The 26,868-nt window shown below is 37.7% G+C and overlaps 1 protein-coding gene across 2 annotated transcripts in view; it reads left to right on the top strand.

Annotated features, from left to right (window-relative positions):
• Positions 1–26,868, top strand: part of LOC150076729 (sorting nexin-29-like) — a 275,665-nt gene that overhangs the window by 224,910 nt on the left and 23,887 nt on the right. For both annotated transcript variants that reach the window (XM_090386732.1, XM_090386733.1), the window contains 3 exons: positions 6,241–6,299; positions 23,230–23,326; positions 25,430–25,570. In XM_090386732.1, the coding sequence (XP_090242858.1) occupies positions 6,241–6,299; positions 23,230–23,326; positions 25,430–25,570 (297 nt within the window). The remainder of the gene's footprint in view (positions 1–6,240; positions 6,300–23,229; positions 23,327–25,429; positions 25,571–26,868) is intronic.

Below are 26,868 nucleotides of genomic sequence, written 5' to 3'. Positions count from 1 at the left end.
TAGATCGGGGTTCGAGCCCGTGACCACCAAATATGGAGGATGCGGAAAGGTCAGGGAATGACCACCGCATATCCCCGAAGCAATATGGCCTTAGTTGCTAATGTTCCTAAAAACCAAATAACAAACAAACAAACAAACAAACATGACAGGTGCATAGCTTCATGCAGTTTCCACCAGATACGCACTCTCCCATGCACTCGAAATAACTGGAAACAAGACTCATCAAACCAGGAAACCCATCTCCAATCATCCAAGGTCCATGCCGATGTTCTTTTACCCAATGGGACTCTGTTGGTGTTAGCAGTGGGACTCTGTTGGGTCAGTGGCTTCCATAACCTATTCCAGCTAATGATCGCCTGATGATCTTGGTGGAGACGTTTCTGGCACCTTCTTTGAAGTCGGTGGTGATTTGTGCCACTGTTGCTCTTTGGTTGGCTGAAACAATGTGAGACAGATGTCGACAGCCACATTTTCAACCACCACCTTTCTCCATGCACAGCGCTGTCCACGATGAAATGTTATTCTGGAAATGGCATATTTCCAGTACACTCTTGATACTGTTGAATGGGAATAGTGCAATTTCTGTAACACCTCCGTGATAGAGTGACCCATGCGTCGGGTAGCCATATCATCCTTCTTTCAAAGTCGTTAACTCACTACATTTATCCATACTGACATTGAATTACCGTCTACATGAATGCAGTGATTCTGTGTACCTATATACCTGCCAAGTCATGGGTTCATCCACTAGCGAGAGGGATGACAGTGTCGCGTTTCCCAGGAACCAGGTATCCTATGAATTCTGTCCTTTCAGTGTATACTAATCCTGATCCTTTATATTATAATGCTGATAGCCTTCCTATATTTTTTTAAATATAAAAAGGCTATCAGCTTTCTTGATTAATGAGATTCTTATCATCAGATATAATCCATCTTTTCTTTTCACCTAAAGATTTTAGTTTTAGATGTGGTTGCAGTTTGTATTAATTGACTAGGCATCTTTAATTTATTAGCTTCTAAATATTCTCTATCTAAACATTTATCAGAATCTAGCTTGAGAAACTCAATGTTTCTCAACCTTTTTGCAGTCTCATTTCCAGTTATATTGAGCAGACGGGAGGGTGCGTATCTGGTGGAAACTGCACAAAGCTGTGCACCTGTCATGTCAACAAGGAACTGTTCAGGCAGGTGGACGGTTGGTAATGGTCTGGGACATGTTCAGCTAGCACACGTTGGAATCTCTGTTACATCTAGATGCCTCTCTGAATGGTTCAGGTTGTGTCCATCCTTGCAGACTATCTGCATCCCTTCATGATCATTGTGTACCCACAGGGCAATGGGCTCTTCCAGCAAGAGAATGCACCTCCCCACAGAGCCGTGGTGACTAGAACATGGTTCAAAGAGCATTCTGCAGATTTTTCCAATGTGGAATGGCCTCCCTGTTCACCTGACATGAACCCTGTGGAGCATCTTTGGGATGCTGTGGAAAGATCCATTCAAGCTTTGGATCCTCAACCCAGGAATACAACAGAATTATGGACAGCGGTACAGCAAGCATGGATGGAAATACCTGTAGTACACTTTTGTGAAATAGTGGACTCAATGCCTTGCCATGTGACTGCCCTTATCTAGGCGAAAGGTGGGCCTACCCATTACTAGGTAGGCATCCCGTGATTTCTGACCACTCAGTGTACTCAAACTTTAATGAACTTTACAAAAAATTAGAAATAAGTATTGCATCAAAGGTAGCTGGAAATAATAGCAATGGGTTAAGAAATCAAATTGTAGAAATTCTAGATGTTTTCTTGAAAAATAATGAACTCACTCATGATGAACAGAGACGATTGTATGAATTTTATCGTAAATAAATTTAATTAAAATAAATGATATATCAATCTTATAAAGTATATATATATATATATATATATATGATAATCAAAGAAAAAATTGCTTACACATAAAAATAAACAAACTGTTGGAGTAAGAATTGATAAAACTAAACCTGCTAATTCTAATTTACAGTTAACTCAGATTCAAATTTATCATATTAAAAAATCACAAAAGGGATGGAATATTACTTAAGTAAATCAGTCACAACAAACTGGAGGCTTTCTTCAATTTTTATTACCTCTATTACCAGCTATAGCTAAAGGAGATCTAGGTGCATTAGGAAGAATAGGGCTTAGTTGTAAATAAAAATTAAGTGGTAAACGAATGTTTATTAGAGATCAACAAATTGAGCAGAGCCCAAACAAAAAAAAAATATTTGAAATAGTAACTAAATGCATGACTACGCTTGTACAGGTGACTCATATAACACAATAGTTAGGTTCCTATAAAATCTCGTGTAGGGCAAAACCATGTTAAACTAGACTAAGAACCAGTACAAAAATGAGGGTTACATTCCAAAAGCTAACGAAAATACGCCATTTTTTATAACTATCGGAAACTTAATTTTTATTAAAAATAGTAATAATTGAACAAATTCCTTACAAACTCATACATATATGTCAGATAATGTACATTCATTTAATTTTCTTCCTCTTCATCGCTGCTTAGCACAATCAAAAGAGAATGTTACCCCTGTTGCAGAATATTTTCACCTTCTGAACTTTCTTCTGCAGCATCTAGATTTTCTCTATCTTATCTCTCTAAAAAATCAGTAATCTGAGTTTGTTTGCTTTTTCTTAATAGATCTTTGTAAATTTCATAGCTGAGCTAAGCATTTTTGAAGCTACCTTTTGCCTTTTGAATTCTGTACTCCTTTCAGTCGAAGGATCTACATTCAAAAAATAAGATTCTAATTGCTCAGCTAGCATTAGCATTAGTAGAGGCATATGATACAAGAAAGCAAGCTTATGCAGCATCAGCCAAAAAAAAAAAAAAAAAACACTTCCATTTCACCTCTCTGTTCATTTGAAATATCTGTCCAGCTGAGCCTTAAATTTATTTAGGCTATCAACTTCCACAACAAGGGATGGAAGTCTGTTCCACCAACCAACTTCCCGCTGGCTAAAGGCAAATTTCCGCACATCTATCCTACATCTGTCTTTCCTCAATCTGAATTTATGCCCTCTCAGATGATTATTCTGAGCAAGAGGAAGAATCTCATCGGCATTGAGCATGCTCAAACCATTCAAGACTTTATACACCTCTATCAGATCACCTCGCTGGTGCCTAGTCTCCAGACACTGTAATTTGCAAAACTTAATCCTTTGTTCCATTCACTAATCTTGTTGCCCTTCTCTGTACTCGTTCCAGCAGCTCTACATCCTTCTTGAAATGAGGCCTCCAGACCTGTATACAGTACTCAAGGTGTGGCCTGACCATTGCCTTATATAAGGAAATAATCACCTCCTTATCCCTGCTAGAAAAATTCCCGTATATCATTGACAAGACACCATGAGCTACTCTTCCAGCCCATCTCCACTGCTCAGAGAACTTCATATCTGCCTGCACAATTACCCCAGGTCCTTTTCATTCTCTACCACTGTCAGTGTAGTACCACAGAGTTGATACGTTGCTCTGGGGTTGCTGTTTCCCATATGTAGTACTTTACATTTGTCAATGTTAAACTTCATTTGCCACCTTTCAGCCCATCTGCTCAACCTTTCCAGATCCTGTTGCAGCAGCATAGCATCAGTAGTGTCCTTAATAACCCTGCCAACCTTTGTATCGTCTGCAAACTTGGACATTAAGCTTGATATACCATCATCAGTATTATTTATAAATACAGAAAACAATAATGGGCCCAACATTGAACCCTGAGGGACTCCACTAATAACATTAGTCCATGATGAGCAGTGTCCATTGATTACCACTCTCTGTCTTCTCCCCCTCAACCATCTCTTTATCCATAGCAGCAATTTGCCTCCAATGCCACACTGCTTCAATTTGTGCAGCAGTCTTTCATGTGCAACAGTATTAAAAGCCTTTCTAAGATCCATATATATAATATCAAAGTTATTCCCTGCATCCAGTTCTTTTGTGACTGCATCATAGTATCCAATCAAATTGGTCAGGCAAGACTTTCCCTTAACAAAACCATGCTGTGTCCGAGCTAAAACTGAAGTCTTGTCTAGATGATCCTGCAGTGCTTCTTTAACCAGTACCTCCATTAATTTTCCTGGAACAGAAGTTAAACAGAAGTCTCAGATATGCCAGACAAACTGTAGTTGCTACCTGGGAGTCTAAAACGCTGATGGAACTGATATTTGGGTGACACTTAAGTCAAGTGTACCCAATTTCGGCGAAGTCCAGATGGTCTGTGACAGCCAAATCCTCTGCTTGCACCTTCACGATGGTGGGACCATTAGTAATCCTGCGTATAACCTCCATGCACAAGTGCATGGTGGGTGACCACCCAGGTGTGAACCAATGTAAGCAGGGGTCGAGGTGTGGCACCCGCACCACATGGAGGAATGCCACCCCTCTTTGTTACCAGGCTGTACTAGGTGTTAGATGACTCTCATCAACCGGTGCAATACCACCACTTTGCTTATTGGAGGCTTGAAGTGGTGGAACCCATGTTTAGTCTCTAGAGCTAAGTTCCGGTCAACCCTTCCCTATCTCTTCCATCATGCAGTTTGATTGATGATTTTGAGGTTATGATGAACATCATGGCGAGATCCAATATTTCTTACATTTCGAGGGTACAGCTCTAAAACGGTGTTTGCAGGCCGGCCGCTAGTTAGTACACCGGACCGAATCTATTGGTAACTCTCTAGGAGGCTTCTGGATCAGCTAGTGTATAATCTTGCTACCTCTACTCTGCCAGATAGTGATTGGAGGGAGTCTGAGTAGTGTGTATGCCGGGAGCATTGTCGAGGCCATGTTATGTCAAGGATCTGGGTATATTCTTACCATGTGTACGCCATATCCAAAAATTTCATTACTTCATACAGCATGTCCCACCCACTTTTTCTTACTATTGAATACACCATGAATTGTCAAACTAATAGAGCAAGCTTATCTGCAAAAAGATCTAAACCTCCCGAGCACTTCCTAATTCATTTCACAAATATACGTGGTCTCAATTCTAATCTCAATGATGTCCATTTCCACTTGCAGTCTGCCAAACCCCATGTACATTTTTTGACAGAATCTCAGTTATCGGTTGATTCAACTACTGCTCATCTCAGTTGCCCAAATTATTCGCTGTATGATGCCTTTCGCCTCAAAGGTGGTAATTGTGCATATGTCCGTTCTGATATTCCCTGTCAGAGACTTGGCAATTTGGAATCTCCTCTCTTTGATCTTCTCTGGCTTAAAATCTCTCTACCTCATTGTATCAAATTTATCTGTTGTCTCTACCGTTCTCCCAACTCCACTAATCACTTTGAGCTCTTTGACTTGTGAATGTCGTTGCAAAATGTTCATTTAGTTTGTTAGCTACCTGAGTAGGATAACCATCAGTTGAACCATCGATATCAAGCTAGGTTTATGCCTTCCCTTATACTTTTTTAGTGTAAAATTTTGAACTGCACAATTCATCTGCACTCTCACCCTCTGAATCTATTGCTTCATTTAAATTTAAACTTTTTGCACATATGATACCTTTTCCTCTCTTTAAGACGATCCAAAATTTGTGTCTTTGATTCTAGAGAAATAAAATTTCTTTTGAGCAGTGCTTTTTAACTTTCCTTAAGCATAATTTAGGGCTAGAAATTATTCCAATAGGGATCTTAAAAACAAAGTTTAATAATACATAGCCAGTAAAATTTAAATAAAAACCAAAATGAACTTACAAAAACCTTAAAATTAATGAACTGCACGCTTCGAAGTCACAATTTTTTTACAGTCTCATACAACCACAAGTTCAGTAGCACAGAACACTACATGGGATTTCCCAATAAAATAAAATACTGAGATTTCCCCATTTTTTTTTTTTTTTTTTTGCGTAATGACTAGCGAGTCAATAGCAGTATTTCCGCCGCACAAAAGCTCAAAAGTACGGTGTTATGTGAGGTTTGCCATAATTTTCTAACCGTGTTATATGAGTACCATGTTGTGTGAGGATTGCCGCAATTTATCAATCATGTTAGAGCGAAACCATGTAGAAGTGCTGCATTATACGAGGGTTGCCTGTACTCCAGAAGACTAGTACAAACATATATTACTGACTCAGTCATAACCCCCATCATTTTTTCATTGTAAATAAAATTGGTTTTCCTTATGTTTCTGATGTATAGTTACCATTGCCAACCTGACTTTTCAGTAATACCAGTTTTTCTTTTTCAGCTTCCAGATGATAACCAGACCTCTGATGACGATATCAGCATTACCTCAGACTATGATGCGTATGCTCACTTTTAGTTTTTTTTCTTATTTAAAACTGTGATTGGTAATCCTTTTGCAAGTGTGTGTGTATGTTGCTGTTAGATTTTAGGAACATCACAACTAAGGCTTTATTGCTCCGTGTATATTGTCTGTAAATTGTGTGTTCAGAGGTCAGTTTTCTGTTTGCTGGATGAAAAATTTGAGTTCCGGGGTGATAAATCCATGCTGAAACTGACTAACTCAACCATCAGCATTAGTAGAGGCACATGATGCAACAAACAAGCTTATGCAGCATCAGCTAAAAAAAAAAAAAAAAAAAAACCTTTATTTAGGCTATCAACTTCCACAACAAAGAATGGAAGTTTGTTCCGCCAACCATTACCCGCTGGTTAAAGGAAAACTTCCACACAACTCTCCTACATCTGTCTTTCCTCAATTTGAATTTATGTCCTCTCAGGTGATTAATCTAAGCAAGAGGAAGAATCCCATCAGCATTGAGCATGCTCAAACCATTCAAGGCTTTATACACCTCAATCAGATCACCTCGCAGGTGCCTAGTCTCCAGACTCTGTAATTTGCAAAACTTAAGTCTTTCTTCATAAGAGCAACCCTTTCTTCCATTCATCAATCTTGTTGCCCTTATCTGTACTCATTCCAACAGCTCTTCATCCTTCTTAAAATGAGGCCTCCAGACCTGTATACAGTACTCAAGGTGTGGATAATCACCTCCGTATCCCTGCTAGAAAAATTCCTGTATATTATTGACAAGACACCATGAGCTACTCTCCAGCCCATCTCCACTGCTCAGAGAACTTCGTATCTGCCTGCACAATTACCCCCAGGTTCTTTTCGTTCTCTACCACTCTCAGTTTAGTACCACAGAGTTGATATCTTACTCTGGGATTACTGCTTCCCATATGTTGTACTTTACATTTGTCAATGTTAAACTTCATTTGCCACCTCTCAGCCCATCTGCTCAACTTTTGTAGATCCTGTTGGAGCAGCGTACTGTCATTAGGGTCCTTAACAACCCTGCCTACCTTCGTATCGTCTGCAAACTTGGACATTAAGCTTGATATATCATTTATAAATACAGAAAACAACAATGGACCCAACACTAAACCTTTAGGGACTCCACTAATAACATTTGTCCACGATGAGCAGTGACAATTGATTACCAGTCTGTTTTCTTCCACTCAACCAATCTTTTCTCCATAGCAGCAATTTGCCTCCAATGCCACACTGTTCGAATTTGTTCAGCAGTCTTCCATGTGCAACAGTATCAAAAGCCATTCTAAGATCCAAATATATGATATCAAAGTTATTCCCTGCATCCAGTTCCTTTGTGACCACAACATAGTATCAAATGAAATTGGTCAGACAAGACAAAACCATGCCATGTCTGAGCTATAATTGAAGTCTTGTCTAAATGATCCTGCAGTCCTTTTACCAGTGCCTTCATTAATTTTCCTGGAACAGAAGTTAAACTAACAGGTCTATAATTACTTGTGTCACCCTTTGATCCTCCTTTGTGAATTGGGGTCACATTTGCACATCTCCAGTCCATGGGTACCTCCCCAGAGTCCAAAGAACCTCTCATAATTATGGCTAAGGGTTTGCTTACTTCCTTTGCTGCCTCCTTTAATATAACTGAATAGATCCCATCCACCCCGGGTGCCTTTTTTATGTTTATCTTCAACAATTTCTCCTCCACTTTCCTCTCAGTTATTACAAAATCATCTAGCTCACTGCAAGAGTTCAATTCACCTCTAGCATTCCCCTCCCTAAATAACTCCTTGTGTGTGAATATAGATGTAGAATATTCATTTAGTTTATTAACCACCTGAGAAGGATCATCAACAGTTGAACCATCAATATCCAGTGGACCAATCTGATTCATCCCTTACCTTCTAGAGTTTACATGGGTAAAGAACTCTTTGCTGTTTTTCTTTGCATCTTTCGCCAAAGATTTCTCTTAATCTGCCTTTGCCTGCCTAATCTCCTTTGTGTTTTTGTTCAGACCTGCTTATATCTATCATAAGCTTCCATGTCACCCATTAATTTATATGTATTCCATGCATTTTTCTTCTCTGCAATATGTCTCATTACTTCATCTGACATCCACTTAGGCCTAAACATTGAACAATATTTCTTAGTTGGTATGTAAAGCCTAGTAGCTTCCAAGATTAATTCTTTGAATGCTTCCCATTTTGAATTTGCTGTTGGTAACATCATCGGTTGGTCTCACCGTATAGAATTTAAATACTGTCTCAGACCACCGTAGTTACCTTTACAAAAGCAAAAACCCTTCCCTTTACCCGATGGTAGTTACTTCTTTGAGAATGTCCTACTTCAGCACACTGAGCACTGCCACCTAGTGGTTCCTTTATCTGCAGATTCTTAATGCATGAAGAATCACTACTGATAATCAGATCAAGAGTTTTTTTTTTTTTTTACCAGTGCCTTCATGTCACTCATTAATTTATATGTATCCCATGCATATTATTCCCTCTAGTTGCCTTCCACACATGCTGATGTAGAAAACAATCATCCAATAAATCCACAAAAGCCCTGCTAGTGTGTGAGTGCCCAACCCACAAATTGCAGTCAATATCTGGGAAATTAAAATCCCCCATTATAAGACTCTCTGATTTACTGGCCCACTCTATTTCCTTGTATAGTTTCTTAATTTACTTATCAGAGTCATTAGGCCTATAACACACTCATACTCCAACAGCAAATTCAAAATGGAACCAACAGCAAATTCAAAAAATTCAAACCAACAGCAAATTCAAAATGGGAAGCATTCAAAGAACTTATCTCGGAAGCTACTAGGCTTTACATACCAACTAAGAAATATTGTTCAAGGTTTAGGCCTAAATGGATGTCAGATGAACTAATGAGACATATGGCAGAGAAGAAAAATGCATGGGATACATATAAATTAACACGTGACGCAGAAGCCTGTGATAGATATAAGTTGATCTGTAACCAACTTACAAAGGAGGTTAGGCAGGCGAAGGCAGATTACGAGAAATCTTTGGCAAATGATGCAAAGAAAAACAGCAAAGAGTTCTTTACTTATGTAAACTCTAGAAGGAAGGGGATGAATCAGATTGGTCCACTTGATATCAATGGTTCAACTGTTGATGATCCTGCTCAGGTAGCTAACAAACTAAATGAATAGTTTGCATCAACATTCACACATGAGGAGTTATTCAGCGAGGGGAATGCCAGAGGTGTATTCAACTCTGGCAGTAAGCTAGATAATCTTGTAATAACTGAGAGTAAAGTGGAGGAGAAATTGTTGAAGATAAACACAAGAAAGGCACCCGGGGTGGATGGAATCTATCCAGGTATATTAAAGGAGGCAGCAAAGGAAGTAAGCAAACCCTTAGCCATAATTATGAGAGCTTCCTTGGACTCAGGGGAGGTATCCATAGACTGGAGATGTGCAAATGTGACCCCAATTCACAAAGGAGGATCAAAGGCTGACACAAGTAATTATAGACCTGTGAGTTTAACTTCTGTTCCAGGAAAATTAATGGAGGCACTGGTTAAAGAAGCCCTGCTGGATCATCTAGACAAGACTTCAGTTATAGCTCAGACACAGCATGGTTTTGTTAAGGGGAAGTCTTGCCTGACCAATTTGATTGGATACTATGATGCAGTCACAAAAGAACTGGATGCAGGGAATAAATTTCCAGATCTTGTTGCTGTTGCAACAAGATCTGGAAAGGTTGAGCAGCTGGTCTGAGAGGTGGCAAATGAAGTTTAAGTTTGACAAATGTAAAGTACTACATATGGGAAACAGCAACCCCAGAGTAACGTATCAACTGTGGTACTACACTGACAGTGATAGAGAATGAAAAGGACCTGGGGGTAATTGTGCAGGCAGATATGAAGTTTTCTGAGCAGTGCAAGCTCATGGTGTCTTGTCAATGATATACAGGAATTTTTCTAGTAGGGATACGGAGGTGATTATCCGCTTGTATAAAGCAATGGTGAGGCTACACCTTGAGTACTGTATACAGGTCTGGAGTCCTCATTTTAAGAAGTATGAAGAGCTGTTGGAACGAGCACAGATAAGGGCAAAAAGATTAGTAAATGGAACAAAGGGTTGCTCTTACGAAGAAAGGCTTAAGTTTTGCAAATTGCAGTGTCTGGAGACTAGGCACCGGCGAGGTGTATAAAGCTTTGAATGGTTTGAGCATGTTCAATGCTGATGGGATTCTTCCTCTTCCTCAGAATAATCACCTGAGAGGACATAAATTCAAATTGAGGAAAGACAGATGTAGGATAGATGTGCAGAAATTTGCCTTTAGCCAGCGGGTAGTTGGTTGGTGGAAAAGACTTCCATCCCTTGTTGTGGAAGTTGATAGCCTAAATAAATTTAAGGCTTAGCTGGACAGGTATTTCGAAGGAATGGAGGGGTGAAGTGGAAGGTTTTTTTTTTTTTTTTTTTTTTTTGGCTGATGCTGCATAAGCTTGCTTTCTTGCATCATATGCCTCTACTAATGCTAACTACTCTCAATTTTGATCTCCCAATGCTTATGTCACACCAAACTGACTCGACACTGCACTGTCCAGTGATGTCGACTGGCTGCACTTCCTTGGATTTTATGTGTTTCTTAACTAATAGCATAACCCCTCCTCCCTTCCTATCCTGTATATCCTTTCTGTACACATTGTACTCCCCAAATTCCAGTGCTGTGTTCCTTATATCTGTGTGACACCACGTCTCTGATATCCCAACAATATCTGCCTTTGATGTTTTGAGCAATACCTCAAATTCATCAAATTTATTTACAAAACTTCTAGCATTGATGAAAAAACCATGTTGTGAAAAAGGCCCATAAAAATACCTCCCGTCGTCGAAAGGACTCTAACTCAGGTCTTTTTCACCTAGTGTGGAGAGGATGGTATTCCTACCAACTGTGCTACCCACGAGAGCATGTATTTGTGTACATTTTGAATTTTTTACTGAGTTGAATGTATATATATATGTTTTGAAAGTTGTTTCAACACAGCGGCAACTGTTTGTTCAGTATACATTTTTTTTAAAGCTATACCAGGATGTGCTGCCATCTATTAATTGGGTTTGCAAGTAACAGTAGTTGTTTTAATATTTACAATGGTGTCAAAAATCAACATAAGAGGATGAGGATGCTACCCTTCAGTATGATTCAAGACTGTGTTGATTTAAACTGAAAAAATTATCTATAATTTGGATCAAACAATACAAAAAATGTATTGTTTATTACCACATAGGGGGAAGGAAAGAAAGAAAAGGAAGTAACAGCGAGTTTTTATTTTTTACAGTTGGTCAATTTTTTTTATTTAATTGTTTTTTTATGATTTTATGATTTTAAAATCATATATATGATTTTTTTTTATTTTTGACAATAGTCTTTCTCCAATGGTCATCTATAAAGTAGATATTGTAAAAAATAAATATTTAAAAGGATTTTTGTGCATAGTATTGGTATTTGTAGTGGGCAAATGATGTAAGGAAGTAAACTTTTTTGTACATCTACCAAAACAAGTTTGAGAGGGGGGGGGGAATCTTAACTCACTAATAACTTCCCTGTTGCCAAAGAGTGGCTATCCAATTCCTTTTTGAACAACCATGGCAGGTAATTTATTCCATTGAATAAATTGTGTGCTAACAAACTCTCATTCATAATCAGATCCAAAATCCATCAGATCCAGCTCCTTCTGTTACTCCCTAAAATTTTGTATTTTTGACCCTGTTTCTCCTACCTATGAAAATATGCCTCCTGAGATGCCTAGTTTTCAAGCTTTGCAGTATGCACCTACTCAGCTTCATATGGCTTATTCACATGGACAGCAATGTGCATTTTTTCTTGAAACTATGTCTGTCTGTCTTTCTTCAAGTGTGGCCTCCAGACCGTAATATTCTAAATGTAGTCTTGGCATCGTCTTATATAGAGGAACAACATCCTTTTCCCATTTACAATGATCCTATATATCAGGAGTGGCCAACTTAATTTGTGATGCGATCTACTTTTTTCCTTCAAAAGGTGCCGCGATCTACCATCTCAAAAATTTCATTGCACAAGGCGCACAAATCGAGGGATGACTGTATATTTAAAATTCGTCATGATCGACCGAAATTAAATTCGCGATCGACTCGTTGGCCATCCCTGCTATATATCATAGATGCCATGTGCCTTCTTTCTTATATACCTTGCATGAAAGATTTCAAGTTGAAAAATTTATTATTCAGAGAGCAGATAAAGGGGATACAGTTATAATACTCGACAAAATTGATTATATAAATAAGTTAGATAAATTATATCAGATACCTACACTTATCTTAAGTAGACCTGGGACTATTTACCAATTTGGTCAATCAGTACAATAAAACGTTAACCACATATCAAAAAAATGACTTCATTACCATGTCTCATTTAAAGGAAAAACTGGAGATCCTATTCAGCCTATTGTTTTTTACAGAAACTCAGCATTTTCATCCTTAGACACACATGTATATAGTATTATAAAACCCCTTAGACAGGCAATACAATTTGGGATTAAAAAAAAAAACTATGAAACATTATTTAATAACCTTAAGGACTGTAGACTCGGCGATAATGATAATTTATTCTCACTGGATGTTGCTTCATTATTTATGAATATAACCATTGAATACATATTAGATATTCTTTGGGATATGTTAAATAATAACTCTATACCAATTAATTATACGAAGCTTCCTATTAAGGAAATTTTTCACTTAATTAAACTTTTAGTTGAGGCCAACTATATCACCTTTCAAGACAAAGTATACAAACAAATTTTTGGTTTGCCAATGGGATTGAGTCTAAGCGTCTTAATATCGGAGGTCTCTCAACGATTGAGCCTATACACTTGACGGCTTTTCTACCCCGTATTACATACTATGGGAGGTATTTAGATGATGTTCTGGTTATTACTGACAGTAGCAGTATTCAAGTCATTTTACATTCTTTTAATAATATTCATCCTAAACTCAATTTTACATTGGAAAGGGAAAATACGGATACTAAGTCAATAAATTTTCTAAATTTTACGCTTACTCGGGACGCAAATAAAATCCAATTTAACATTTTTCATAAACCAACAAACACCAGTATGTTTCTACATTATAACAGCTATTGTCCATTCACCTACAAAAGATCTATTATCTTAATCAGTTTCTCAATGCCTATAAATATTCAAATTCAACGATGGAATCTGCTTTAGACTCAGAAAGATTTGTAAACAGGGTACATAAACTGAATTAGGGTACAAGCTAAGGATAGGATACAAAAAAATACACTAACCAACAATAGTAACATCAAAAAATACTTTATTTCTGTCCGCATATGTTGAACAGTGGCACAAGAGCTTAACAGGTTCTTGAAAGATACTGAATTTAAGATTGTGGCCAGACCAATACAGAAATTACACACTATAGTGAACAATCGCTCAGTCCTTTCCTCTTTTGCAATGCAAATAAATGACTTGGTATACAATGTTTTGTTCGCCATCCATATCTAATCTCCAATTCATGGTCTTTTGCGTGCATGCATGCATGAAGACAAATAATTGCGGCCTTCCACGTGCATGTGTGAGTCCAAACAATCTCTCTATTTAAGATTCAAGCTCACATGCTCCGTAATTTCAATTTCTATGATCACGATATATGGTCAAAAAGCACTGTCTGCTTCAGGAAGGAAAATAGTTTTTCAAAAATTTATGTTAAACTTTTTTTTAATTAATTTTTTTATTGTTTTTTGAATTTTTAATTAATTTTGTATTGTTTTCAATCGACTTTTTCCTGTAATCATTTTGCATTAATCTTTTATTTGTTATAATTTCTGGAGAGTATCATATGGAAGTGTTCTACATATCATATCGAGGTAAACTTTTCTTATTCTTCTATAACGTAGCAAATAGATAGCAAAAAACCTGCGAATTAGGTTTTTGCTGCCCATACACTTATATTATTCAGATAAATCAAAAATTATCCCATGTTTTTTTCTTTTCTCATTTAGTCCCTTAACCTCTCTTGTCATCTACTTGAGCATATTTCTTTTTTCAGAGCTTCCCCACTGGAACAAATTCATATTTAGCTTTCAGGATGAGTCCCTTGAATAGACCCCCTAATGAACTCTTATCCAACAGCTTATAGTTATCTCTCCCATTAATAGAGCCCAAAAAATACCTTGATCACAGAAATCTCTTTGGACACTACCTATGTTATGGTATTAAGGGCACCACGTGTTATTGGCTTGTGCATTGTCAAACTTTGAATGTTTAGATCCTTGGTGAGAACCATGTCAAGGTTATTAGATCCTCTTTTGTGCTTTCTCATATGTAGTTTTTCAATTTTTACAAATTTTTCCAAAAAATCAAAAAATCTTACATTGGTTATAGCATATGTATTTTCCAGAATCTCACCAAAGAAAGGGTTAAAATCTTGTTTGTTATTGTAGTGAGCCAAAAATAAAATTCTTGTCAAAGTACATCAAAATAAGCATGTGTTTATTCCAATGTGTAAATAATAAGACAGTAACCCTCAAAAAGTAGTCAGATTAGCATTAGCATTAGTAGAGGCATTTGATGCAAGAAAGCAAGCTTATGCAGCATCAGCCAAAAAAAAAAAAAAAAAAAAAAAAAAACCACTTCCACTTCACCCCTCTGTTCGTTCAAAATACCTGTCCAGCTGAGCCTTAAACTTATTTAGGCTATCAACCTCCACCACAAGGGATGGCAGTCTGTTCCACCAACCAACCACCCGCTGGCTAAAGGCAAATTTCCGCACGTCTATCCTACATCTGTCTTTCCTCAATTTGAATTTATGTCCTCTCAGGTGATTTTTCTGAGCTAGAGGAAGAATCCCATCAGCATTGAGCATGCTTAAACCATTCAAGGCTTTATACACCTCTATCAGATCACCTCGCTGGTGCCTAGTCTCCAAACACTGTAATTTGCAAAACTTAAGCCTTTCTTCGTAAGAGCACCCCTTTGTTCCATTCACTAATCTTGTTGCCCTTCTCTGTACTCGTTCCAGCAGCTCTACATCCTTCTTGAAATGAGGCCTCCAGACCTGTATACAGTACTCTAGGTGTGGCCTGACCATTGCCTTATACAATGGAATAATCACCTCCTTATCCCTGCTGGAAAAATTCCTGTATATCATTGACAATACTCCATGAGCTACTCTTGCAGCCCGTCTGCACTGCTCAGAGAACTTCATATCTGCCTGCACAATCACCCCCAAGTCCCTTTCATTCTCTACCACTGTCAGTGTAGTACCACAGAGTTGATACGTTGCTCTGGGGTTGCTGTTTCCCATGTGTAGTACTTTACATTTGTCAATGTTAAACTTCATTTGCCACCTCTCAGCCCATCTGCTCAACCTTTCCCGATCCTGTTGCAGCAGCATAGTGTCAGTAGTGTCCTTGACAACCCTGCCAACCATTGTATCATCTGCAAACTTAGACATTAAGCTTGATATACCATCATCAATATCATTTATAAATACAGAAAACAATAATGGACCCAACACTGAGCCCTGAGGGACTCCACTAATAACATTAGTCCACGATGAGCAGTGTCCATTGATTACCACTCTCTGTCTTCTGCCACTCAACCATCCCTTTATCCATAGCAGCAATTTGCCTCCAATGTCACACTGCTCCAATTTGTGTAGCAGTCTTCCATGTGCAACAGTATCAAAAGCCTTTCTAAGATCCAAGTATATAATATCAAAGTTATTCCCTGCATCCAGTTCTTTTGTGACTTCATCATAGTATCCAATCAAGTTGGTCAGGCAAGACTTCCCCTTAACAAAACCATGCTGTGTCTGAGCTATAACTGAAGTCTTGTCTAAGTGATCCTGCAGTGCTTCTTTAACCAGTGCCTCCATTAATTTTCCTGGAACAGAAGTTAAGCTCACAGGTCTATAATTACTTGTGTCAGCCTTTGATCCTCCTTTGTGAATTGGGGTCACATTTGCACATTTCCAGTCTATGGGTACCTCCCCTGAGTCCAAGGAAGCTCTCATAATTATGGCTAAGGGTTTGCTTACTTCCTTTGCTGCCTCCTTTAATATAACTGGATAGATCCCATCCACCCCAGGTGCCTTTCTTGTGTTTATCTTCAACAGTTTCTCCTCCACTTTACTCCCAGTTATTTCAAGGTTCTGTAGCTGACTGCTAGAGTTGAATACACCTCTGGCATTCCCCTTGCTGAATAACTCCTCATGTGTGAATGTCGATGCAAAATATTCATTTAGTTTGTTAGCTACCTGAGCAGGATCATCAACAGTTGACCCATCAATATCAAGTGGACCAATCTGATTCATCCCCTTCCTTCTAGAGTTTACATAAGTAAAGAACTCTTTGCTGTTTTTCTTTGCATCCCTTGCCAAGGATTTCTCGTAATCTGCCTTCGCCTGCCTAACCTCCTTTGTAACTTGGTTGCATATCAACTTGTATCTATCATAGGCTTCTGTGTCATGTGTTAATTTGTAAATATCCCATGCATTTTTCTTCTCTGCCATATGCCTCATTAGTTCATCTGACATCCATTTTGGCCTAAACCTTGAACAATATTTCTTAGTTGGTATGTAAAGCCTAGTAGCTTCCAAGATAAGTTCTTTGAATGCTTCCCATTTTGAATTTGCTGTTGGTAACATCATCAGTTCGTCCCACTGTATAGAATTTAAATACTGTCTCAGTCCATCGTAGTCGCCTTTACGGAAGCAATAACCCTTCCCTTTACCCCTAATGGTAGTTACCTCTTTCAGTAACTCCCACTTCAGCACACTGTGATCACTGCCACCTAGTGGTTCATTTATCTGCAGATTCTTAATGCATGAAGAATCACTGCTGATAATCAAATCAAGAGTATTACTCCCTCTAGTTGCCTCCCGAACATGCTGATGTAGAAAACAATCATCCAATAAATCCACAAAAGCCCTGCTAGTGTGTGAGTAACCAGCCCCCAAATTCCAGTCAATATCTGGGAAATTAAAATCTCCCATTATAAGACTCTCTGATTTACTGGCCCACTCTATTTCCCTGTACAGTTCCTTATTATACTCATCAGAGTCATTAGGCCTATAGCACACTCCTACTCTCAATTTTGATCTCCCAATGCTTATGTCACACCAAACTGACTCAACACTGCACTGTCCAGCGATGTCTACTGGCTTCACTTCCTTGGTTTTTATGTGTTTCTTAACTAATAGCATAACCCCTCCCCCCTTCCTATCCTGCCTATCTTTTCTGTAGACGTTGTACTCCTCAAATTGCAGTTCTGCATCCCTTATATCTGTGTGACACCACGTCTCTGATATCCCAACAATATCTGCTTTCGATGTTTTGAGCAATACCTCAAATTCATCAAATTTATTTACTAAACTCTTAGCATTGGTGTACACGCAAGTATACCTGCACCTGTTTCTATTCTTAGCTACCCTTCAGATACAGCTTCATCAATTAAACACAAATAATGCCTTGTATTTTACAATGGAACTGCAGAGGCTTTCATTGCAACACAGATGATATCCATATCTAATTAACCGATATTCTCCAGTTGTCCCTTGTCTTTCAGGAAACTAACCTAACCTCGCAAATTTCTTCTTTGATAAAGAATTATTGCCTTTATCGAAGAGATCGTAATACAGCAAATGCTGGCCGTGGTGATGTAGTAATCCTGATAAATTCAAAGATCCCAACTAAACATATTCCATTTCAAACTGAAATAGAAGCTGTTGCTGTTCATATAACTTTCTGTATTTCAATAACACTTGTCTCAATTTACCTACCACCAAACCATACTTACTCTTTAAAAGATCTTGAAGATCTCTTCATACAGATACCTCCACTGCTCTGTATATTAGGGGATTTTAACAGTCACCACCCCTTATGGAGTGACCCTAAACTAGACAGATCTGGTCGACTCATTGAAAACTTTCTAGTCACAAAACCTCACCATACTCAATACTGGTGCACATACTCATATACAGCTCCCAACTGGCCACACCTCAGCAATAGATCTCTCAATTTGTTCTTCAGTACTGGTCCCGACCATAGTGGTACATTTTAAATGATCCTATGGGCAGTGACCACTTTCCAATCATATGCAATTTTTTAATATCAAAGACTCCTTCAAACAAACTCCACAGGAAATGGAAATTTGTTTGTGCAAAATTTTGATCATCAATCTCTCTCTCTCGATGAGGAAAAAATCCAGCTGCAGAATATTGATAATATAACAGATTACATCATGTCGCATCTCTTAAAAGTGCCAAGGACACAATACCATTATCAAATCCCCCTGTCACAAGCATTATAATTACTGATGGAATGAGGAAAGCACAAAAGCAAAGAAAGCAAAAATTAAAGTCTGGAATTTATTTCGGCAATGTCCAACCACAACCGACCTCATTAATTTTAAGAAGTTAAGGGCAAAAGAATGTTTTATACAAAGACAAGCCAAGAAAGAATCATGGACCCATTTTGCATTGACCTTTAACAGAAACACTGATCCCGAAATTATATGGAAAAAAAAAAGTAGACATTATCTGGTAAGTTTCCTCCCATACCTTCTCCAGTCCTCTCCTGGAAAGGGCAAGACCTATCCAGTCCCTTAGATATTGCTAATGCATTGGGCAATACTTTTGCTGAAATCTCAGCAGCATCAGCTTATTCTACATCATTCCAATGAATTAAAAACACTAGAGAAAAGATGCCATTAACTTTCAAACTACTGCCCACCTTCTTCCATATAACAAACCTCTTTGTTTTGTTAACCCCTGGCACCACCATGCTGTGATGGGACTAATTGTATGTCTATCATTGCTGCAATTAAAGATTCTATTCTATACTCTTGCAATACTCTGAACCTTTGCATGCCATTAGAACAGCCCACAATGGTGCTGCCGGGCCAGATGGGATTTATTATGTCATGCTACAATATCTTGATGACAAAGCTTTGCACCTGCTTACAATCGTATAGTTTTAGAAAATATACTTCTTGGCATCACTCTACTGTTTTGGCATTCCTAAAACCTGGGAAAGATCCAACCAACCCTCATAGCTATAGACCAATATCTCTCTCAAGCTGCCTGAGCAAAATCCTAGAAAAAATTGTCCACAGAAGTCTCATCTGGATTATTGAGTCAGAACATCTAATGAGCCATAGTCAATATGGCTTTCGTAAAAATAGGTCATGCTTAGATCTTATGGTCAAGGCTGAATTCGGCATTCGAAATGCCTTTATTAAATGTGAACATCTTGTAATGGTTTCAATAGATATAGAGAAGGCTTTTAACGCCACCTGGCAGCATGACATACTGAGTGATCTTTACTCTCTTGGTCTGCAGAGCAACCTTCCTATATTTGTTCAGAACTTCCTACATACTAGATCATTTCAAGTTCAATACCAACATCCCCTCTCCACAACGTTCATGCGGGCAGAAGGAATTCCACAGGGATCAGTACTGAGTGCCAGTCTGTTTGCTCTTAGAATAGATTCCATCACTAGACAGCTTCCAAATACAGTTGGGACTTACCTTTATGCAGATGACCTCTTCTTCTCCTGCCATTCCCAAAATATGAGATCTATTGAATGGCAGCTTCAGATATCACTTAATAAAATACAACAGTGGGCCATCCTCAATGGCTATTGACTCTTGCAGCAGAAAACAGTTGCTATCCATTTTTGTAGGCAATGCAAACTTAATCGAGATCCTGAACTTCAAATTTCTGTCTCCATCCCAGTCACTAATAACATCAGATTTCTAGGATTAATCCTTGACAAGTTAAATTTTATAGATCATATTAAAAATGTACATATGTCTTGTCTAAAAAAAGTTAAACTACTCAGAGTTTTATCCGCACAAACATGGGGGAGGGCAGATTGTACCTCTCTGCTTCGGCTATACTGGGCATTAATCAGATAGCCCAGTTTATGGAGCTTATGGGTATCTGATTAATGCCATGATTATGGAGCTCACATCTATGATTCTGCCAGAACGAATGCATTACATTGGTTTGATCCCAGCCAACACAGTGCTTTGAGAATTGCACTTGGTGCTTTCAGAATGTTGCCCACACACATTGATGCTCACGAGCCCCCACTACCGTTATATAGGAAAACACTGTTACTAAAGTATGCTGTTAAGATACAAAGTTGTGCCTCGCATCCCATCCAGTCATACATTTTACTCTTAGAATAGATTCCATCACCAGACAGCTTCCAAATACAGTTGAGACTTACCTTTATGCAGATGACCTCTTCTTCTCCTGCCATTCCCAAAATATGAGATCTATTGAATGGCAGCTTCAGATATCACTTAATAAAATACAACAGTGGGCCAGCCTCAATGGCTATTGACTCTTGCAGCAGAAAACAGTTGCTATCCATTTTTTAGAAAGCCTCTACAGAAATAAACCTAGCATAGTAAAACCAGCTGATCTTCGCCTTCATGAACTGTCACAGATTTGGAATGTTTCCATCCATTCTGCACAACAGATAGCAACTTACTGTCAACCACCATGGGCTCTTCCTCCTGTATCAACCTGTGACACTTATCTCTGTCAATGGGGAAAAAATATTTTAAAAGCATCAAATGTCAGACAACTTCATGCGGCTCGCATTCAAAGATATACTGATTTTTTCCCAATTTATACAAATGGCTCTAAATCTCTAATACAAATGTTGGAGCCGCAGTGTTTTCAAATATCATTATTTTAGCAACCCTTCCATCTGAATTCAGTATCTTTTCAGCTGGATTGTATGCAATCAAACTAGCTTTAGAAAATCTGTGTTCTGACTGTTCTTTAATATCTGTTATTTACACTGATTCCCTCAGCTCAATCATGGCATTATCTTATTGTTCAGATAAAGTTCACCCTGTTTTAGATGAAATTAGAAGCTTATTGTGACAAATGGAAAAACACCATCAACTGGTCCCCTTCTGTTGGATTCCAGCACATTCTGGTGTTTTGAGCAATGAACTGGCTGATAAAGCTGCAAAAAATCCAACTACCTTAGATTTAACCAATATCCCTGTTCTGGCATCAGACTATGCACTAATCATTCAGGCTGCATGCCTGTCAGAATGGACAGCACTCTGGCACTCGCAAACTAATAATAAACTCTTTCAGTTTAAACAGATCCAAAAATTTGGCTCTCCAGTGTCCATACATCAAGACGAGAAGTAGTCCTTTCAAGGTAAGAATAAGAACAGAACTTCAACCCTGCAAGTGATAACTTGCAGGGTTATATTTACAAGTTATCACTGGTAAATCTTGATAAACCAGTAACTTTAGAGAATCTCATTGGTGACAAGGCAAATATTTCCGATTTTTTCACATCAAGAAAATTGGACTTTTTAATCATTTCCAAAAAATTTTACAAAAATCTCTTATATTATATATGAATAGGCGCATTATAGCCATAGCAGCTTATGCACCATCAAACCCCCATAACAACAACAGCAAGACATATTGGATTTATTGCTTTGTGCTTGTTTCATTTTGGTCAAGTTATGACTACACGACATCTTTGTGATTGAGGTAAGATGTCTTTTCTTTAATTTTAACATTCATTCTTTAGAATCTATGGGATAAGCAATAAATTAATGTGCTAATGGTTAATCTTTGGAATTCAGTTGTCGAACTTTCTGAAATGAATCCAAATTAAGAAATAAATTTAATGCTTTTATATTCAAAGTGGAACTGGATTGTTCAAATAAGATTTTCTTGCTTCATTTCTTGTTTTTTTTATGATATAACAGTCTCTTAAAATGATATAAAATGTTTACAGGATATCATTCTGCAAAGATACATGTGTCTCTACTTGATGAAACTTCAAGATGTAAAAAGAAAAATTAGCATCATGCGGAGCTTATGTATCCGTGAAAAAATTACTTACAGCTCTTGTTATTTACATTTTCATGATTCAGTAAGCCTGAATCAATTTAGTTGTACAGTTATAATGCATATTTGTTGTGTGCGTGCATGTGTTCATACTGCATGTCAGGTGTGGCTTCAATGGCAATTGAAGTGTAACATTAAAAAATGCAAGTTCTGCATAAGGGCAGTAGTAATCCTAGATTAACGTAACTGTGTGGTACCACTCAAAGTAATGGAAAGTGTAAAAGACCAAGGAGGAATTGTGCAGTCAGATATGAAATTATCTGAGCAGTTCAGAGAGGCTGCCAAGAGAGAATTTGGGGTTTTATCAATGATATACAGGAATTTTACTAAGCAGAGTGAAGGAGGTGATTATTTCATTATATAAGATAATGGTCTGGCCACATCTCGAGTACTGCATACACTCTGGAAGCCTCATTTTCCGAAAGATGTTGAGCTGCTCAAGTGGGTACAGAGAAGGACAGCCATATTGGTGGGTGGAACAATGGTGTGCTCTTACCAAGAAAGGCTTCAGTTCTGCAAATTGCCACATCTGGAGACTAGGCACATATGAGATGATCTGATTGAGGCTTTTAAGTCTTTGAATGGATTGAGCAAGTTCAATACTGATGGGATTTTTCCTCTTGCTGAAATTATGCATGAGAGGGGCATAAATTCAAATTGAGAAAGGAGGGTTGCAGATTAGATTGTGTGGAAGTTTGCCTTTAGCCAGCAGCTGATTGATCACTGAAAACTTTCATCTGACTTGGACATGGATAGCTTGAATTTGAACTAGACAAACTGTCGGAGGGGAATGATAGGTGAAATGGGAAGGGTTGTTGTGTTTTTTTTTTGTTTTTTTTTTTTTGGCTGATGCTTTATAAGCTTGCTTTCTTGCATCATTTGCCACTGTTACTACTACTAATAATAATAATAAATATATAAAATTTTTACAAAAAGAGAATAATTGTGTTTTGATGATGCTTGATATTAATTGATTATAACTATTTTAAATTTCTGTTGATTACAGCTCATCTCAAACAGCTGCTTTACGTCCTCTCATTAATATCTGGATTCCTTCTGCATTCCTAACTGGTCGTTCTGCTGATGTCCATCATGTATATCAGGTAAAATATTTAAAATTGTGTTGTGAGAGATTTTTATGCATTGTTCATTGTTCCAGGGATCCAAGGATGCTCTCATAATTATGGCTAAGAGTTTGCTGCTTCCCTTAATATAATTGGATAGATCCCGTCCAGCCCAGATGCCTTTGTTATGCTTAACTTCAACAACTTTTCCGTTTTCCTCTCAGTTACAAAATCATTTGCAGAATACTCATTCAGTCTGTCAGTGACCTAATCATATTCATCAACAGTTGAACTATTGATATCAAGTTGGCTAATTTGATTCTTCCCTTTATCCCCTTCCTTCTAGTGTTTACATAATTAAAGAAGTCTCCTGTTTTTCTTTGCATCCTTCACTAAAGATTTCTTGTAATCTGCCTTTGCTTTACTAACCTGTTTTGTGATTTGATTATGAGTCTCATCATTTCATCTAACATCCATTTAGGTTTATACCTTGAAGGGTATTTCTTAGTTGTTATGAAAAGCCTAATAGTTTTTATGATTAATTCCTTGAATGCTTCCCATTTAGAATTTGCTGATTCTAGCATCATCAGTTGGTCCCACTGTATAGAATTTAAAAACTGTCCGAAAATACTTTAGTCACTTTTATGAAAGCAAAAACCCTCCCCTTTACCATTGATGGTAGTTACACCTTTAATTAAATCCCAGATCAATACACTTTTATCACTGCCAACTAGTGGTTATTTTATCAACGGATTCTTAATGCATGAATAATCACTGCTGATAGTCAGATCAAGAGTATTATTCCCTCTTGTTGCCTCTCTAACTTTCTGCTATCGAAAAAAAGTTATCCAGTAATTAGAAGGGATAGTGAATGAAGGTTTTTTTTCTCTCTTTTGGTTGATTCTGCATAAGTATGGTAGTTGATAGCTTAAATAAATTTAAGGCTGAGCTAGACAAACATTTGGAGTGACTGGATGGGTGAAATGAGAAGGGTTTTTTTTTTTTTTTTGCCTGATGCTTGCTTTCTTGCATCATATGCCTCAACTAATGCCACGGTTTGCTTCCAGGTAGTGTAAAAGTTATGAATGTTATTGAAATATTACAGAACTCTGACTGTAAGGAAACACAGCAGGGGAGGATAGAGTAAAGTTGAATTTTCCCTAAATTTTTATTGTATATTAATTTTAAAATTAATAAATTGATATATAATTCAGGTGTGCAAGTGTCTAAGGTTTTCATGATATTGCATTAACCATAGTCCATTCTTGGTACAAGAATGGTTATTGATATGATGAAAGCTTCATCTTTATTTAATAGTGTAAATAATCTAGTGGAAACTGCCTTACAGTTATCTAACAGTAATTAAAATTAAATTTGCAGAGGAAACTTGGCGAGTAATATATATAATAGTTTAGTACATTAATTTTAAAACCTGCAGACTTTTCATGATCAATTGGACATTTTTTTTGTGAGCAATTAAGTTGAAGGTTTGTAAGTACATATTTCTAGTTCATACTTCTCAATTCCCTTGAATGCTGGATAAAACAAAGTTCGCCTTTCTCTTGATAGCATCCTTTTGCTGCTGAATGTTGTGAACTTTTGCATGCTATTTTATGTAAAATTTTGCTTGTGCCAGATTTTGTTTTGTATTATGTATAAATGGAACTGGTATTACCATGCACTGGTATTCTTCACAAATAAGTTGATATTATAATCATTTCTGCTTCTTGCATTTTTGTTTTGCACCAGCAGCAGATTTTAATACGTAATGAGAGTGGATATTTAAGATTTGATGATTTCTTTTTGTTTTACTTCGTTCTAATCACGGCTTTAAAATGAGTTGCTACCTTTGCAGTTTATTTCCATTAAGAGAAAACTACCCACTGTTACTCCACGATAATTGTCTTTATAAAGAGCATCATAATCTAGAACCTATGTTTGCCCTTGATCATATGCACCATCCCCCCCCCTTGGTTGTCAGGATGCCCAGGGGGACAAGTAAGATTATGTCAAAGAGCGATAGACCCCTGATTGGTCAGATCGTCGTGGTGTAACAGTGGTTTAAATTGTAGCTATCACTCCTGTTTACAATTTTTTGCAGTATCTAGCAGTACTAACCAGAATGCATTCTTTCTTATTCAGGTCTATGTTCGTATCCGAGATGACGAATGGAATATATATCGCAGATATGCTCAATTTTATGCCTTACATAAAACTCTTAAAAAGAAAAACCCGATAGTCAACACTTTTGATTTTCCTCCTAAGAAAACTATTGGAAATAAGGTAATGCACATTTCTCCTCTGTTTTTATTGTGTAATGCTTTTTTTTTTTTTTTTTTGACCACAAACATAAGTTAATGAAAATTGTAGTACTGTGTATGAGTTAATTTGAGATCCCAGAAGATGATGCTTGTTAATGTTGAACTTCACTTTTACTAGATTTTAATTTTCAGGAAACACATTTGCACAACTCCAGTCAGTTGGGACCTGACTGAATCCAAGGGTGTGCTCATAATGATGGGCTAAAGGTTTGCTTAGCTCTTTTTCTGCCTGCTTTAATATAATGGATTCTTCTATTCTTCGCCTACTAATTTCCTTTTCTGGGGTAAGCCTCCTATTATGCCCCCCATCTTTATTCTTACCTTCCCCCTGCACCCATATTTCTCCCTCTATTCCTTTTCCTTTCCTTCACAGGGCCCTCCCAGCACCAGTTTCTGGCAGACCCAGTATGAGATGTGTACAACCTGTCACGTCTAAACGTGGGAAACGACCATGGGCAGGGAGCACCTGACCAGATGTTGGATGCTCCATGCCTACTATGATGCCAGATGCCAGTCATACATCACAACTCTTACGCACCCTACATTACACATGCATGACTGGATATGGCAAAAGCCTCTTCACAGATGCACTTAAGCGGTGAATGGGGGAACCTTGGGGTCCACAATACTAACACATTTGACATTTTTCCCTTTTGTACACATTGTACTCCCCATATTCAAATTCTGAATACATTATAACTGAGTGACATCATGTCTCTGATATCCCCGCAATGTGCATTTGATGATTTTATCAGCACTTCAAATTCATCAAATTTATTTACTGTGTTCCTAACATTAGTCTACGTACAAGTATACCTGCAAACTGTTTTTATTCTTAGTAACCCTAACACAGCCCATGTATTTCCTTGTAATACAGGGTATGCCAAAATTGACTAGCTGACCCTGCTATGCAGGGTGGGATCAATGATGTTAATACAGTCCATTCCAGTTATTTGGGACACATCAGGTCTAGTGCATTTTGGCTCGATTAAGCGGCTGCCCCAATTATCCGAAGTTTCACGTAAATAGTTAAAAATACAATGGACCCCCCCCTTTACAATTGGTTCACTGTACAATCAAATCATGTTACGATGAACTCACCATAGTAAAGTACTGTTCACTATATGATGTGTAGTAAGCGCTGGTCATTGTAATCACGTTTGTGAATTGAATTTTAATTCTATTAAACAGCGATTCTAATTAGAGAAAATAGAAGGAATATTATCCACAGGAATATATAAAAGTAAAGATATATTAAGC

Source organism: Mastigoproctus giganteus, chromosome 12 (genome assembly GCF_048544385.1).
Source record: "Mastigoproctus giganteus isolate SK-2022 chromosome 12, ASM4854438v1, whole genome shotgun sequence".
Classification (NCBI taxonomy): Eukaryota; Metazoa; Arthropoda; class Arachnida; order Uropygi; family Thelyphonidae; genus Mastigoproctus; species Mastigoproctus giganteus.
Note: the sequence above shows the minus strand (reverse complement) of the source record. Positions and strands in the feature narration are given on the sequence as shown.